Source organism: Diceros bicornis, chromosome 7, assembly GCF_020826845.1.
Source record: "Diceros bicornis minor isolate mBicDic1 chromosome 7, mDicBic1.mat.cur, whole genome shotgun sequence".
Classification (NCBI taxonomy): domain Eukaryota; kingdom Metazoa; phylum Chordata; class Mammalia; order Perissodactyla; family Rhinocerotidae; genus Diceros; species Diceros bicornis.
Genome location: NC_080746.1, coordinates 33,626,098 through 33,643,741, shown reverse-complemented (window position 1 = coordinate 33,643,741; position 17,644 = coordinate 33,626,098). Strand labels below are relative to the sequence as shown.

The 17,644-nt window shown below is 39.1% G+C and overlaps 1 protein-coding gene across 2 annotated transcripts in view; it reads right to left on the bottom strand.

Annotated features, from left to right (window-relative positions):
• The window catches only part of PGR (progesterone receptor), a 73,598-nt gene extending 57,039 nt beyond the window's left edge, over positions 1–16,559 (bottom strand). For both annotated transcript variants that reach the window (XM_058545352.1, XM_058545353.1), the window contains exons 1-2: positions 14,926–16,559; positions 13,506–13,657 (exon numbers count right to left, since the gene is read on the bottom strand). In XM_058545352.1, the coding sequence (XP_058401335.1) occupies positions 13,506–13,657; positions 14,926–16,556 (1,783 nt within the window). In that variant the 5' untranslated portion in view covers positions 16,557–16,559. The remainder of the gene's footprint in view (positions 1–13,505; positions 13,658–14,925) is intronic.
• Between the last annotated feature and the right edge of the window lie 1,085 nt (positions 16,560–17,644).

Below are 17,644 nucleotides of genomic sequence, written 5' to 3'. Positions count from 1 at the left end.
CTTAAAGAACAAAGCATATCATCATATCATATCCTGACAGTAAGGAGTTTTTGCACATATTTTTTTCAGATTGTTTTCTATATATATAGTAATATCAAATGAGTGAAATTATTTTTACCCCAAATGATATCATTGCTTGCTTTTTCACAAAATCATATATTTTAGATACCTTTTCACATCTGTAATACAGACAGTTAGTTCACTCTTTTTAAATGTCACAGAGTATTTCATTACAAGGGTATATCATAATTTATTAATCTCCTATTAACAGACGTTTGGGCTATTTTCAGTTTCTCAGTATCGTGAATGATGTAGTAATAAACATCCACCTAGAGGTATTTCTACACATTTCTAGAGGTTTTTTTTTTTGTTTTGTTTTTTGTTTTTTGTTTTTTTTAAAGATTTTATTTATTTATTTTTTCCCCCCAAAGCCCCAGTAGATAGTTGTGTGTCATAGCTGCACATCCTTCTAGTTGCTGTATGTGGGACACGGCCTCAGCATGGCCGGAGAAGCAGCGCGTCGGTGCGAGCCCAGGATCCGAACCCGGGTCGCCAGCAGTGGAGCACGCTCACTTAACCACTAAGCCACGGGGCCGGCCCTTTCTAGAGTTTTTTTAAGGACCAGTTTCTAGTAATAGAATTGTTGGGCCAAAGAAATGAATACCATTTAATAGATAAGGCCAAATTGACCTCAGACTCTCAAATGGTCATTATTCATTGTTTTATCAATCTGATTGCTGGAATGCCCATTATTATTTTAATCAAAGTTATTAGTGAGTTGAGCATTTTTCATACTTCCATAGACTATTCTGTGAATTCTTTTTTCATTTGTGAATATCTTTTGTTCATTTTTCTTTTTGGCTCTTTGTCTTTTTTTCTTGGTAGTTTGCAGGAATATTTTACGTATTAGTAATAACATTCTTTTGACTTATACATGTGTTACAAATAGTTTCCTAATTTATCCTTTGACATGTTTTTTGCCTTATAGAAGTCTGAAATTTATTTATGTAGCAAAATTAACCAAATTTAGTTTTGAATTCTGGATCTCATGTCAATATTAGAAAGCTTTGTCACTCCAAGCTTTGTCACCTTTTCTTTCCATGCTTTTTAGGAGTCTTTTCTCTTAAAAAAAAAAACACTTAAATTGTTGACCCACCTGAAATTTTTCCTTTGTTTAATAGGCCAGTAGTCCAAAGACCATTTATTGAATAATACATCTGAAAATAAAAGGTTCTTAACTCGTAACTCCCATCTATTTTTTAAAAGGTTGTAAGTAAATTCTACTTCTTCCAATAAATCACCTTTTCTAACTATTACAGGGCAAAAATAAATATTCTCTTCTAGCACTACCTACTATGTTTGGTAAGTTACTTAACTTCTGAGTCTCTGCTCACACACCTAAAAAATGGGAATAAGAACAGAGATAATGAACATAAAGCATTAAGCACAGTTTCTACTACACACAGGCAGTCCGTAATGATAGCTATTGGTACTTTCTTCCCTGATTCTCTTACAGCACTCCAAGTCTGCATCACACAATTTAACCAGGCACTAAACTGTAGGTTGTTGGTTAATCAGTCACTTCCACATGCACTGCAAGCTCCTTGAAATCAAGCGCTGTACCTTCTACTGTAGAGGCAGTAAACAGCTGGTAGAGAGTAGGAGCATGGGCTCCAGGAACTGAGTTCTGCACTACTTCTCAGTAACTTGAATGAACCTCATCTATAAAATTAGGAAAATAGAACCTGCCTCAGGGGATAGTTATGAAGATTAAACGAGTTAATACATGTGAAAAGATTAGAAGAGTACCTGAATTTAGTCAACATTTAGTAAATGATAACCATTATTTTTACACTTTAATTTTTCTGTCTCGTACAAATGTCACAGCATAGTTTTGAACTCATTGTCCATACTCACTACTTTTTTATTCAACCTCATAAATAAATCACTTTGCCATAAAAGAGAAAATAATATTAGAAGTATTTTTTTCTGAAGAAATAAAGATTATTATTGAGTACTATGCTTCAAGAAAAAAATTATATGATTCCTTAAAATGTTATATAAAGTACATAACACCAGAGGCTATAGCAGCAGTTGAGAATAAAACCAAAAACCTAAGTTAATTACATTAAAAAAAATTGAGCATGACAGTTTACTTCTTTGCTTTGTAGGAGTTTAAAGGAAAACACAATAGACTGATAAATTATGTGAGGTATGCATTATGTAGTTTATTATATGAGGGTCATCCAGCAACAAGAAGGGTATTGTGTTCATCTGTCCTTCTACAAATTAGGTAGATATGGAAGATCTAAGACTTTAAATGTGACTTTCTAATGTTCTAAATGAGGATGAAGTTTAAAAACCCAGGAAGGCAAATGATTAGTGTGCCTGTTTTGGAGTTTCTGTCTCAAGTATCAATTATTTTAATCAATATTTTAAAGAAGTTACTGATGAAAGATTCCCTGGAGTTACTTTGTTTTTCTGACAAAGCTAGAGCTCTATAACTCAGATGGGATTTTCAGGTGATAATCTTGACATTCTGTTAGAATACTGAACAGCTGGATTTGATATCTTGATCAAATGTTCATCCTATCTTTGCACAGATGTCAAAAAGCTATCAGCGAATAAAGTGAAGAAACTGTTTAGGATTCGCTCAAGTACCTGAATAAATACTTGATTGAGGCCTAAGGGCTTCCTGTCATAATGCAGCAGTATTTAAAAAAAAAGTTGGCAGGGAATCCTTTGCTCAAATAAAATCTTAAGTGGAAGTGTAACCCACATAAACACACAAAAACAGAACTGTTCTGGGCTGAAAAAGGAATGGGACTGAAATAGGAATGAGTTAAGGAGCACAACTTGAACACCAGTCTCCTGTAAGAGATCATGTGTTTGTCTGAAAAATGATAAAATAATTAATATTTGTTCAAATACAAAACAATCTAGAGAGACAGAACACAAGCACACAAAACACAGAAGTTGGAGTCAGAGCCCTGGGTTTGAATCTTGGCCCCCACACTTTATAGTGACCTCTCTGTATACTCATTTGTGAAACACAGATAATAAGAGTACCTCCACCTCGCAGGACTCTTAGAAGGATTAAAGGACTTAAGACAGTAAAGCACTTAGAACAGTGCCTGGGTCATAGTCAAGGGTACTTAAGTGTTTGTTAAATGAATAAGCCTCTCACACAACATCAGGATATGTTAGTGGAACAAACTGTAATCCTTCGAGATTTGTCTAATTGAACACTATGGCTTTGGCATAAGTCATATCAAAGTATTCTCATGTTCACTAATTATATAACAGTATTTTTCTTTTGTTTTTGTTTTCTTCTTTTTGGTTTTGTGCACGTCAAAGACAGGGACTGCATACATACTCATCTTTGTAGTCTCAGCACAAGCAACTTTTAAATGTAGTAAGTGTCAATACATGTGGAAGGGAGGGAATAAATTGATGAATTAAATAATTTTTGCATCATGAAGGAAGCTAATCATCTAATTCACTTAGAGCTGTACCAAAATACTCAATTATATTCTGGAAAGAGGAGCAACACATGTACCCAAGGAGGCAAGCGCAATAAATGCTTACTCAAGTAATGGTGTAATAGCAATGCCTTAATAAAGATTTTTATACTATGAAGTATTATGCAATAATTAAAAGAACGAGCTAGGACATAAACATACTGGGCTTCAAGTCATTGCTGCATGAAAAAATAAGATGAGAAGTGATACACAAATTATGATATGTGATACTATTTACGTACAAACATATTCAAAACAATATATTACACATACGCGTGTAAAAACCTGAGATAGAGGCATAGAAGAATGGTAGGAAAGGAAACAGATCAGAGGTGTTAATCAAAGAGGACTTAAGCCTTATTGGTAATGGTTGAATTTTTTAAAGGAGAATGTATTGTTGCATTACTTGAGTAGTTAAAGTACAAAAACTCAAAGGCTGGAGCCGGAGCACTAGCTGTAGCATCAGCAAGTCTTAATACCAGTGCTTCCCCCTCTGGTTCTTGCAGTGGCATTAAGATGCAGGTTCTGAAGGAGCATTAGTAATCTGAGAACTCTACATAACCAAATATTGAGCAGATGACACCAAATGCTATCTTTCTAATCATTTCTTTTTCAGTAAAGTGGAGGCTTACTTTAATAGGTCATAATGCAAAACTGTGCTTAAAATCAGCTCACTACTCTTGCTAAATATTCAACTGAGAGACCTGTAGCTTGAGAATAAATTATCCAATTTATTCAATTTATTATCTATTATTAATAATATTTATTATTATTTATAGAGCTTAGAAGTTACATCCAGTGAATTACTACATGTTTGTTTTTAGGGTAACAGGAAAACTGCCATAGGTAGACCGTACTGGAGAGAAAATTAAATTAAATTGGCAAATTATCTTCTCAAGATCCCAAATATTAATCGAAGAAATTATGGTAGAAAGGATTGCTGGAGAATTTGTAGACTACAAAAGATGGAGAAAGCATTAAAGAGCTCTAAAGACAGAAAAAATAATTAATAAATTTGTCGATAAAAATTTGCATGTACAAATGGAGCAGACTTCAAAGCAAGGAAAGTTATTAGGGATCAAGAGGGACATTATATAATGATAAAGGGGTCAACTCTCCAAGAAGACATAACAATCCTTAATGTGTATGTGTCTAACAACAGAGCATCCAAGTTTTGTGAGGCAAGGACTGATAGAACTGCAAGGAGAAATAGATAAATCTACTATTATAGTTGGACACTTCAACACCTCTCTATCAGAAATGGACAGATCAGTAGGCAGAAAATCAGCAAGGACATAGTTGAACTCAACAACATCATCAATCAACTGGATATAACGGACATCTGTAGACTACTTCATCCAACAGCAACAGAATACATATTCTTCTCAAGTTCACATAGAACACTCACCAAGAAAGCCACATCCTAGGCCATAAAACACACCTTAAAAAATTTAAAGAATAGAAATCATATATTGTCTGCTCTCAAACCACAGTGGAATTAAACTAGAAATCAATAGCAGAAAGTCAACTGGAAAGTCCACAAATACGTGGAGATTTAACAACACACTTTTAAATGACACATGAATCAAAAAAGATATCTCAAGAGAAATTTTAAAATATTTTGAACAAAATGAAAACAAAAATACAAATTATCAAAATCTGTGGTATACAGCAAAAGCAGTGCTTAGAGGGAAATTTATAGCATTAAATGTGTATATTCGAAAAGAAGAAAGACCTAAAATCGATCATCTAAGCTTTCACTTTGGGAAACTAGAAGAAGAAGAGCAAATTAAGCTAAATAAAATAGATGAAAAGAAATTTTAAAAACTAGATCAGAAATCAATGAAATTGAAAACAGGAAATCAATAAGGAAGATAAACAAAACCAAAAGCTGGTTCTTTGCAAAGCTCAATAAAATCAATAAACTTCTTGCCAGGCTAATTAAGAAAAAAAGAGAGAGGACACAAATTACTAATATCAGAAGTGAAAAAGAGGACATCACTATAGATTCTATGGACATTAAAAGGATAATAAAGGAATACTATGAACAACTCTTTACTCACAAACTTGATAACCTAGATGAAATTGACCAATGCCTTGAAAGACAAATCTGCCAAAACTCACAGAAGAAGAAACAGACAATCTGAACAGGCCTATATCTATTGAGGAAATTTAATCAATCATTAATAACTTTCCAAAGCAGAAAGCACCATGCCCAGATGGGTTCATGGGTGAATTCTACTAAACATTTAAGGAAGAAATTATGCCAATTCTCCACAGTCTCTTTCAGAGACAGAAACAGAGGAGATGCTTCCTAACTCATTCTAAGAGGCCAGCATTACCTTAATACAAAACCAGACAAAGACATTACAAGAAAAGAAATCTAAAGAGTAATATCTCTCATGAACATAGATGCAAAAATCCTCAACAAAATATTAGCAAATCAAATCCAAAAAAGTATAACAAGGATTATTCACCACAACCAAATGAGATTTATCCAAGGTATGCAAAGCTGGTTCGACATTCAGAAGTTAATTAGTGTATTCCATCATATCAATAAACTAAAAAGGAAAAATCACATGATCATATCAACAAGATGCAGAAAAAGCATTCGACAAAATCCAACACTCATTCATGACAAAAACTCTCAATGAACTAGGAATAGAGGGGAACTTCCTCAACTTGACAAAAAATATCTACAAAAAACCTACAGCTAATGTCATACATAATGGTGAGAAACAAGAAGCTTTCCCATTAGATCAGGAACAAGGCAAGTATGCCTCCTCTCATCATTCATTTTCAACATTGTAGTAGAAGTCCTACTAATGCAATAGGACAAGCAAAAGAAATAAAAGGTATACTCATTGGGAAGAAAGAAATGAAACTGTCTTTGTTTGCAGATGACATGCTCTTCTACGTAGAAATCTGAAAGAACTGACAAAACTTCTGGAGCTAATGAGCAATTATACCAAGGTTGCAGGATAGAAGGCCAATATACTACAGTCAGTCGCTTTCTTATATATCAGCAATGAACAAGTGGAAGTTGAAATTAAAAACACAATACCATTTCCATTAGCACCCCAAAAAATGAACACAGGTATAAATGTAACAAAATATGTATAAGATCTATATGAGGAAAACCAAAAAATCTGCTTAAGATAAAAGAACTAAATAAATGGAGAGATATTCCATGTTTACGGATAGGAAGATTCAATATTGTCAAGATGTCAATTCTTCCTAGTATGATCCACAGATTCAATGCAAACCCAATCAAAATACCAGGAAGTTATTTTATGGATATTGACAAAGTAAATCGAAAGTTTATATGGAGATGCAAAAGACCCAGAATAGCTAACACAATATTGAAGTTAAAGGACTGACACTACCTGACTTTAAGACTTACTATAAAGCTATGGTAATCAAGACAGTGTGGTATTGGTGAAACAGTAAACAAATAGATCAATGGAACAGAATTGAAAGCCTAGAAATAGACCCACATAAATACAGTCAAATGATCTTTGACAAAGGAGCAAAGGCAACACAATGGCGCAAAGACAGTCTCTTCAACAAATGGTGCTGGAACAATTAGACATCCACACACAAAAAAGTGAATCTAGACACACACCCTTTACAAAAATTAACTAGAAATGGATCATAGAGCTAAATGTAAAACACAAAACCATAAAACTCCTAAAAGAAAACAAAGAAGCAAATCTAGATGACCTTGAGTTTGGCAATGACTTTTTAGATACAACATCAAAGTCATGATCCATGAAAGAAAGAACTGAGGAACTGGATTTCATTAAAGGTAAAACGTTCTGCTCTGCAAAAGACACTGTCAAGAGAATAAAAAGACACAGAGTGGGAGAAAATATTTGCAAAAGACATATCAGTTAAAGAACTGTTATGTAACATATACAAAGAACTCTTAAAACTCAACAATAAGAAAACATCCTGATTAAATCATGGGCCAAAGACCTTATCAGATATCTCACCAAAGAAGATATACAGATGGCAAATAAACTTAAGAAAAGATGCTCCATATCATCTGTCATCAGGGAATTGCAAATTAAAACAATGAGACACCATTACACACCAATTAGAATGGCCAAAATCCAGAACACAGACAATACCAAATGCAGACAAGGATGTGGAGCAACAGGAATTCTCACTCATTGACGATAAGAATGCAAAATAGTACAGCCACTACGGATGACAGTTTGATAGTTTCTTACAAAACTGAATATACTCTTACCATACGATCTAGCAATCACACTCCTTGGTACTTACCCAAAGAAGTTGAAAACTTATGTCACACAAAAACCTGCACATGGATGTTTACAGCAGCTTTATTCATAATTTCTAAAACTTGGAAGCAACCAAGATGTCCTTCAGCAGGTGAGTGGAAAAACTGTGCTACATCCAGACAATGCAATATTATTCAGTGCTAAAAAGACATAAGCTATCAAGCCATGAGAAGACATGGAGGAAACTTAAATGCATATGCCTAAGTGAAACTATATGACATTCCTGGAAAAGGTAAAACTATGGAGATAGTGAAAAAATAAGTGTTTGCCAGGGATTAGGGAGGAAAGAGGGATAAATAGGTGTAGCACAGAGGATTTTTTTGACAGTGAAACTACTCTGTATGATATCATAATGATAGATATATGTCATTGTACATCTATCCAAACCCATAGAATGTACACCACCAAGAGTAAACCCTAATGTAAACTTTGGACTTTGGGAGATTATGATAGATTAATGTAGGTTTATCAATTGTAACAAATGTACTACTCTGGTGAAAGATGTTGACAACAGGGGAGGCTATGCATGTGTCAGGGCAGGAAGTATATGGGAAATCTCTGTACCTTCCTCTCAATTTTACTATGAAACTAAAATTGCACTAAAAAATAATAAACTCTTAAAAAAATTTGAATGTTCATTATTTCTATTTTGGAAGCCATACCAGGGAGAACTATGCTACCAAATCCATTTTCAGTTTTAGTCTATGATACCAACTCTACTCAACTTTTGAAAGAAATACATTATTCATAAAAATATTTCATTTCTGTCTGGTTTCCTCTGTGGTCTACTTATCATGGTGTCTCTCTAATTCTAGAAAAGGTTTTTCCCACCATCCCCAGCTTCTGACAGATGGGTCAGTTCTCTAGTTGTCCAGGCATTGCAACAACTAATCACTTAGCACATCTATAATTACTTATATGCATGCTAATTGATAGAATGTCCCTTTCTTCTACTCTAATATCAATTCCACTAGGGCTGTAGCCAGCTAGATCTGTCCTGTTTTACTGCTTTTTCAATTAGCACCTAGCATAGTGCCTGGCATAGAGCAGGTGCTCAATAAATACTTGGTTAATTAATAATGAACAAGAACAACAAAAGAGATAAACCTAGAGGACATTATGCTAAGTGAAATAAGCCAGACAGAGAAAGAAAAATACTGCACGGTATCACCTATATGTGGAATAAAAAAAAATCAAATTGATAGAAACAGAGAGTAGAAAAGCGGTTGCCAGGGGCTGGGGGAAATAGGAAGAGGTTGGTAAAAGGGTACAAATTTTCAATTATAAAATAAATAAGGTCTGAGGACCTAATGTATCACATAGTGACTATAATTCCTAACACTGCATTGCATATTGAAATTTGCTAAGAGAGTAGAACTTAAATCTTCTTGCCAAAAAAGAGGCAAATATGTGAGGTGATGGATATGTTAATTAACTTGATGGGGAGAATCCTTTCACAATGTATATGTATCTTAAATTATCACATTGTACTCTTTAATAGCTCACAATTTTGTCAATTATACCTCAATAAAGCTAGAAAAAATGAGAATGTAATATAATTAAAAATCCATCAATATGTACTTAGCCTGTCTTCTAAATAATATGTTTCAAGTGTATTACAATATTTGTCCAACCATATTTCATCAAATGTATTCACTACAAATGCTGTCACACTGTAAAGCATCCAAAGAATAAGAGCTTGGCATCATCAGTTATGATGATTGATTCATTTAGCAAACAGTTATTTATTGAATGTCTAGTATATTCCTAGCACATAACTGAGCCAGTTACAGTGAATACAGAGGTAAACCAATGAGAAATGATCCTTTCCTTCTTAATACCAGGTCACTAGTCTGCATTTATAGGACTGGCAGGTCATTATGACTTTACCTGCTTGAAAGGTATCAAGGCAATTCTTGATTACTTCCTAGTTCCTGCCAAGTCTCAGTAAAGGAATGCAGTGGACAATTCAACCAATTGCTTCTTGGCTGATTCATTTTTTAGCTTAAGAAAGATCATCTCTCCCTACCCCCATGCCCTCACTTCCAGAGTGGTTTCTTTTTTTCTTCTGCCTCTTCTCTCTTCTGTCTCATACCAAGAGAAACCCAGTTTTCCTGGGTGACTTCTTTATAGGCTTTATCGTCTCCCACTCCTATCTTGGAGGAGAGGTGGGGGAACTGGCTCTTGGTCCCTGACTGTCTTCTCACTGCTGCCCTAAATGTGACGTTAACATCATCTATCCATTTCTTTCACATACTTCTAATCACCCTTGGTCTTGCATTCTCCTTTGGGATTCACTTTTACCTTCCTAGATGTTTGTTTTATCACTTGGCTCACACTTTTTTGTTCCAACCCTCTATCGTTTTTCTTCGAAATTTAAACCGCATTTCCTATTATGAGAAAGGAAGTATAGTGGTTGAGAGCATGGATTCTGGAGTCACACCATTTGGGTTTGAATCCTGACTCCACCACTCCCTAACTGTAATTAAGGCAATTCAACATCTCTGGGCCTTGGTTTCCTTATTTGTAAAGTGAGAGTAATAATAATATCTACATTACAAGGATTAAATGAGTTAAGACCCATAAGACACTTACATAGTCACTAGTGCATAGAAAGAACTCTAAATGGCATTATTATCATTATTATCCTTGGTAAACATTGACATTCATATTGTTGACTATTGACTTTCAACTTCTGGACATACTGGCATCCGTAAATAGTGCTACCTTGAACCAGCTTATCACACAGCCCTACTTTACTCTAAGATTCAAACCTGGTATTTCTCTCCAACTATAAAAGTCCTTCCAATCACCTTCCTCACTATTGAAAACTCCCAGAACCTTCTCTCTATTCTCTTGCTTTAAATCACTGATTCTCTCCCAATTCATCCACATACTAACATTCTAACTTCCCAAACTTTAATTCTAACCACTTCTGAATGTGAATCTTCAAGTCTTAGTCAATCTAATCTTAATCTCTTCACTCTTCTTTAAACATATACACTTAAAAGCTCTCCTCAATGTCCAGAGATCAGTAATCTTACTTGTCCTTTAATAACCAAATAAAGTTCATATCTTCCATGAAGTCTTCTCCCATCATTCTAGAACATATGCATTCCATTCTATAATCACCTTTCCCCTGTCCAACACACAAACTCACAAACCACACAAATCTTACATACTTGACAGAACTGCTTATCTGGGCATTTAGTGTGAATCTCTATTTTACATGCATATTTGTTTCACATGCATATCTGTTACCTCCTCAACTCTATGCTCCTTGAAGGTGAAAATACCACCAACTGAAGCTGACAATATGCTAGGCATTCTTTTAAATGTTTTACTTGTATTAACTCACTTAATCTTTATAACAACCCTAAGAAGTAACTACTATTATCCTCATTTTATAAACTAAGGCAGAGAGAAGTGAAGTCAGGGAAAAAATATGTTTGGCACAAATCTAAATATAAGAGGTATATCATAATTGCTGAATTAACGAACTTATATAGTTTTGTAATCTTGCTCTAGTTTCATGAATGATTTATCAACATCTATCTTAAGTTCCTCTTTATAAACGTTGCCAAATAAGAGTGCTTCATTTCTACTACTCAAGACCAAAAACAGGACGATGCCAAAAGTAGGGGTCCAACAAGTGATCCCCAAGAGTAAATCTGCGAAGACATCTTTTATGGTTTTGGATGTTATTCTGATAATAATGATGTGAAAAAGCTTGTATTTTGTGTTAGAGTGCTCTTAGTCCTGTATATGCACTTTTTGAAGTAACTTCTGAGAATTAAATAGCATTTATCATATATCTACTTGTGAACACCATCTCTGATGTATAAGCATCGTAATTAAATAATATCTAACCTATGTTGACTAACAATCAGTTAGTAAGTAGTTGTGTGCTCTTTGGAAACTCAAATTTATGTCTTCGAGACTTGGTTATCTCGTAAAAAGAGGGATCTGGGCTAGAATAAACCAGCCTGTAGGGAATTCTAAGGGGATCATTCACTTATAAAATTATACTATTCTAACGAGACTGTAAGAATGAAGAAAATCATATTAATGCAGAAGGGAATGTTCAAGAAACCAGAACCAAAGTCAGATGGGAATAGTAACTCCAATTACGCACTGGAGAATCAACTCTTCCACACAATGAACTTCCATCTGCAACTATGACTAAATGATGTCAATGGGAAAGTTAAGGCCACTTTCAGTTGTTCCATTTTCTCAAGAACCCTCTTTTCACAGTGCTTCAATTAATTTAAAATGCAATGAAACCTCCCTGAAGCTGAATACATACGTTCAACATCAGTTAAATACACTCATCCTTTGTGGGAAAAAAAATCATATTCTGAAAATATAAAAAGCAAATATTTTTATGAAGAATTAATTTCAGTAGAAAGAGTACAAATACTATTAATAAATAGTTGGGAATCATTTTGATCAAATTTGATCAAATTAATAAATAGTTGGGAATCATTTTGATCAAGAAGGCATAATAGTTGTAAAGAATCACCTGTCAGGCATCCACAGGGAAACTGAATTATTTTGTTAAATGTCTTTTAGGTTAATATTCTTTTGGTGTAAATGTGCATTAAATATACATGTCAAACTCCTCTGAAAGCCCTCTTAAGGTAAAAATTCCCCACTCCCTCTTTTCCTACTAGTAAGTAGAGGGCTCTTGCAACGAGAAAACTCACGAACAGAAAGCAAAAAAGCAGACATTCAGATCTTTGGTTCCTTGTCTGGGTGTGATCTCAGTACTACAGAGGGAACCCTAAACTCATTTCAGCTTGTTATAAAATACACTTATTGTGTGAATTCAAATGTGAAATGATTTTTAAATGCACTTTTATCTTCAAATATAAATGAGTTTGGCTGCTTAGAGTTTAGCGTAGACAGAAAGAAATGAAAAAATATTTTCTACGAAAGTTCAAGTCTGAAATATACTATGCAAGTCAATCCAAAATCATTTGATAAATATGTAACTTAGATGATTTTAAAAACACAAAGTCTTATTTAAAGCAAAATACTTCTTTAGAAATTATATTACTGTTGATGTCCAAATTTTTCATTTGCTTTAAATTATTTACTCCTATCCCCTTATACACTTAGAAAAATATACTAAACAAAAAGAGAACTTAAAAATTTGTTTCAAATTACCATTATATAAGTATTACATAAATATGCATGTAGGGAAAAGACAAAATCATGTAGAAAACTTATAACTCCATCATATATATACATATACACATACAAGTAAATATACATAATTTTAACGACTTTTACCATTTTTCTTTTGGTTGAAATTTTAAATTTAATATATATAATATGTATTATATATATAATAGAAATATAAAAATATGATTAGAACAAAGCTGTTTCTTCAAGCTAAACAGTTGATAAATAATAGTAGCATTATTCCCAAGATTAGTATTACTTGTATATATTATCAAAAGTGTTAGTCAAGAACTATGCAATTATAATATCCAACCACATTCAATTTTGAGTATTATAAATAAAAACATACTGTTAAAACATCATATATTTTAATTTATATGGAAATATAACTTTCTTAAAAGAAGCAAGGGATAATTAAAATCTATAAAATATTAGATGGTCTCCATTTACAATTAAGCCAACGATAAAGGATCAGGGGAAAGGAACCTACCTTCCATTGCTCTTTTAAAGAAGACCTTACAGCTCCCACAGGTAAGGACACCATAATGACAGCCTGATGCTTCATCCCCACAGATTAAACAAATCTTCTGAGGTAATGACTCGAAGCTGTACTGTGGGCTCTGGCTGGCTTCTGAATCCGGCCTTGAAATGCAAAACAAAGTACTCCATTTATTTTTAGGTGCACCACTATCTAATACTAAAGTTTTCTTAACCCAGAATTGACAGGGCAAAAGGGGATTTAAAAAACAGAACTGTATATATACACACTTGAAAGACATGCAAACTAAACTTGGTGTACTACCCGTTAGTGGATTCATCAGACTTGCAAATTATTAGCCATTCATCAGTAGCATCAACATGAAAGAATAACAATTAATATATAATTTTACGTTCAGGAAAGCTAAGGTCCACTGGTTTAAAAAAATCTTTCTACAAAACTTCTTATTTAGAACCAATTAAGTCTTTGTCAAATGAAATGTTATGCCCCTTCCTGTGTATGCTGGGTAACGATAAACATGGTTTTTGCTTTAAGAGTTCAATCGTATTTAGCAAAGTTTTTGTTTTGAGTTTTTAAAACTCAACCCTGCAATGACTATTTACTTAAACAAGTATATGTGTTTGTCATTTAAAGTATTGTTGAATATACTGACACTTTTGTGCCTATTCACAGCGCATAAGATTCCAAACGGAGCATTCTTTTTTCCTTTAAAATTCCATTACTTCAATATATAAATTAAAATGTTTTTGAAAACCTGTACGAAAAAAGTTGTAGCGAATCCGAAACAATATTAGAATACAGTGCACTGCAGTGATTAATGTTTAAATCCAGAATTTAAAAATATTAGCCTTAAAATTAATTTTAATCTTGAGATTCGTATGAAAATCGAGCCGTTAAGTGTCCAGACCCCTAAGATGGCACTGCTTTCGGTTCTGGCCGGTTACCCTATGTCAAGTGCCTCCCCTCCCGGTGCCTTAACGTCTCCTCTCCAAAGCAGGCACTCCCAGGAAATATCCTTCTAAGAAGAGAAGCATTTTATAAAGCCCCCACCACGCCGCACCTTTTCGGCTCCGCGGGGCCCCAGCGGACCTAGTGTGACGCCGCAAATTTTAAATCAGGGCTGGTCCTGCCTGGGAAGCTCGCAGATTTCTAAAGTTTAGAAAAATGTTCTCGGGAAGTCACGCTCCAAAGAACGGCAAATTCTGCGCTCCCCTTACGTCCCCAAAAAGTGAGGAGAGGAGGGAAGAAAAAGGAAGCCACACTGCCCCTGTGCGCCAGCCCGACCCCCCACCCCCTCGCCGCCCCTCGGGGGAGCCGGAGCCCGGCGCGGAGGGCCGGGAGCTGGCGGCGGCGAGCGGACCGGACCGCCACTCCCGCGACGCGCAGGGCGCGCCCCGCCCCGGGCCCTCACCTCAGGTAGTTGAGATAGGGCGGGTAGACCTGCGGCAGGCCCTCCTTGAGCACGGCGGCCTGGTAGCCGAGCTGCGGGAGCCCGTTGAGGCCGAGCGGCGGGTAGAGCGCAGGGCCCGCCCCGGCGGCGGCGGCGGAGGCCGAGGTGGAGGGCAGGGCGTCCCGCGGCAGCAGGCAGGCGCCCGCGCCCGGCGCCTTGCAGGGCGGCGGCGCAAACGGGCCTTGCTGGGGCGGCGCGCCCTCCGCTTTGTACAGCATGCACTCCAGGGTCGACCCCGACGAGGACGCAGACGAGACAGAGGCGCTGGCGGATGCGGCCGCCCCGGCCGATTCCCCGGATCTCGACGACGGCGCTCGCGGAGGCAGAGGCGGCGGCGCCAGCGGGAAATCCGTGAAGATAGCGGGATTGGCACCCGCCACCAGGTACGGCCGCGGGGAGCGCGCGGCGGCCTCGGCGCCTTCCTCCTCCTCCTTGATCTTCAGGGCGGGCGGCTGGAAGTCGCCATAGAACGGGAACGCGTCGTCCTTGGGCTCGGCGTCGGGCGGGTACGCGCAGTCGGGGAAGTCGCTGGTGGCAACTGGGGTGGCCGAGGGCGAGCCCCGCTGCGGGGCAAAGGCGCTGACAGCCGGGGCCCCGCCGTCATAGGTCTCCCCTTCTAGCAGCTGCCGGGTGCGGGCGGCCAGGAAGGCCGAGTTGAGCGGCAGGATGGGCACGTGGATAAAATCCATCACCGTGGTGGCCAGCGGGGAGCGTCCGGGCGGCGCTGGCGCGTCCTGCTCCGCCAGGGCAACTCGGGGCGCCGAGAAGCGGGCATCTTCCTTGGGGACCAGGGCGACGCCTCCTGCGGCCGCCCCAGGAGCGGTGGCCGCGGCTCCTCCTCCGGCCGCCGTGCCTCCCAGAGGCCGGGGTTTGCCCTTCAGAAGTGGCCCCACGGAGTCTTCGGACTCGGAGCCATCCTCCTCCTCCACCTCCACCACAGCGGGCTGCGGAGACGGCTTTACTGCGGCCCCAGGCCAACGAGGGCTCCCAGAGGTCCGGGGCAGCAGTTGCCGGGACGGTGACAAGCCCCTGGACAGCACTTTATGGGCAGCTGCCGTCCCGGAGCTGTCGTCAGCCTTGCCCTCTGGCCGGCTCATGAGCGGGGGCAACACGCCCTGGGTGGAGGGGGCAACCCGGGGGTCTTCAGGAAGCTCGGGGCCAAACAGGCACCAAGGGCTGGTGGCCTCGCAGGGGGGAGGGCTGGCGTGGCTCTGCCCCGGACCCGAGGGCGCCAGTAACGTGTCCAGGACACTGTCCAGCAGTCCGCTGTCCTTTTCTGGGGGTCTAGAGCTGCCACCGCCTGCACCCCCTGTGGCTTCCACTCTGGGATACGCCCTCTCCACGTCTGACAGCGACTGCTGGTCCTGCGTCTTCCCGTCTGGGGGCTCCTGTCCCTGGCAGGGCCGAGGGAAGAGCAGCCCGTCCAGGGAGATGGGTATGGCCGAGACTACGGGCGAGGCGTCGGAGGACCGGCTCGCCTGGAAGGGGCCAGCGTCCGGACGTCCCAGCAGAGGGGATCCGACCTCGGTGGGAGAGGGCGCGCCGCCCGCCACGTGGGGAGCCCTGGGATCCTTTGCCTTCAGCTCTGTCATGACGACCTGAACTTCCTTTTTCTCCTCCCCTGTCTCTAGGGAGGAGGGATAGGGCAAGGAGGAGGAGGTGTCGGGAATATAGGAGCAGCGGGGAGAAAAAATAGGTGTTGAATTTGGCTGGACCGGCGGGGGGGCTCTCCACCTCCTGGGTCGGAAGGGGGCGGTGCCGGTCAGCTACTGCCCTTGCCCTGCATCCGGTAGGCAGGGGAAGGGTGGCAGTTGTCGGGTCCCTGAGGCAAGTGGGGAGGGGAGGAGAGGGTAGTTGTAGGATCTCGTCACCTAACTGGGAGAGTTCTCCAACTTCAGTCTGACGACGAGAGACGCAGAGTACTCACAAGTCCGGCACTCGAGTGGCGGCGGCTTCGAAAGTAATTACACGCGGCTCTAGCTCCCGACTCTTTCTCCGGCTTCAAACCCGTGCATGCCATGTAGCTCCCAATCCCTAACTGCGTTTCACTTCCCTTCTCACTAAAACCCTGGGGCTACTTTGACCTTTCGGTAGAGCCCTTTCTCAAGAACAGTAGTGTTTCTGCCGGCTCCGAGTAGCTGGCGACAGTCGCCTCTGCAGCTCTCACATTTCTCGGAGTCCGGGAGGGCGAAACTCCTATGGTTGCAGATTCCACTCAAGTGCCAAGTGAAACTAGTTCTCATTGAGAATGCCACTCACACACCAGATCCTCGCACACTCAAATACTACAAGGCTTAACTCAAGTTGTGACAGCCGTGGACTGGTCCCACAGCTTTCTAAGGACGCCTCCTCCGCATCCGGAGGCTCCGCCCAAAGCCCCTCCCTACCCCAATTATGGACCTGGTCTGAGATTCTGGAGTTGGTATTCCCAACCGCTAGTCTGAGCTCCACTCTAAATAGCAGGTGTTTTGGGATGGAGCTTCATAAGCATATTAGATTTTGTGCTACCCACTAAGAATTATGCCCAATCTAACTGGAAAAACGAATGGATTCTAGGCTGACTTTTCAGAATTTTAGTTTTGTAAAGATTTAACAAAGAGGAAGATATTTGGCTTTATGATCTTTTAGAATAAATGCATCAAGGATGATTCTAAATAAAATAAAAGAGATTCTCTCTTTT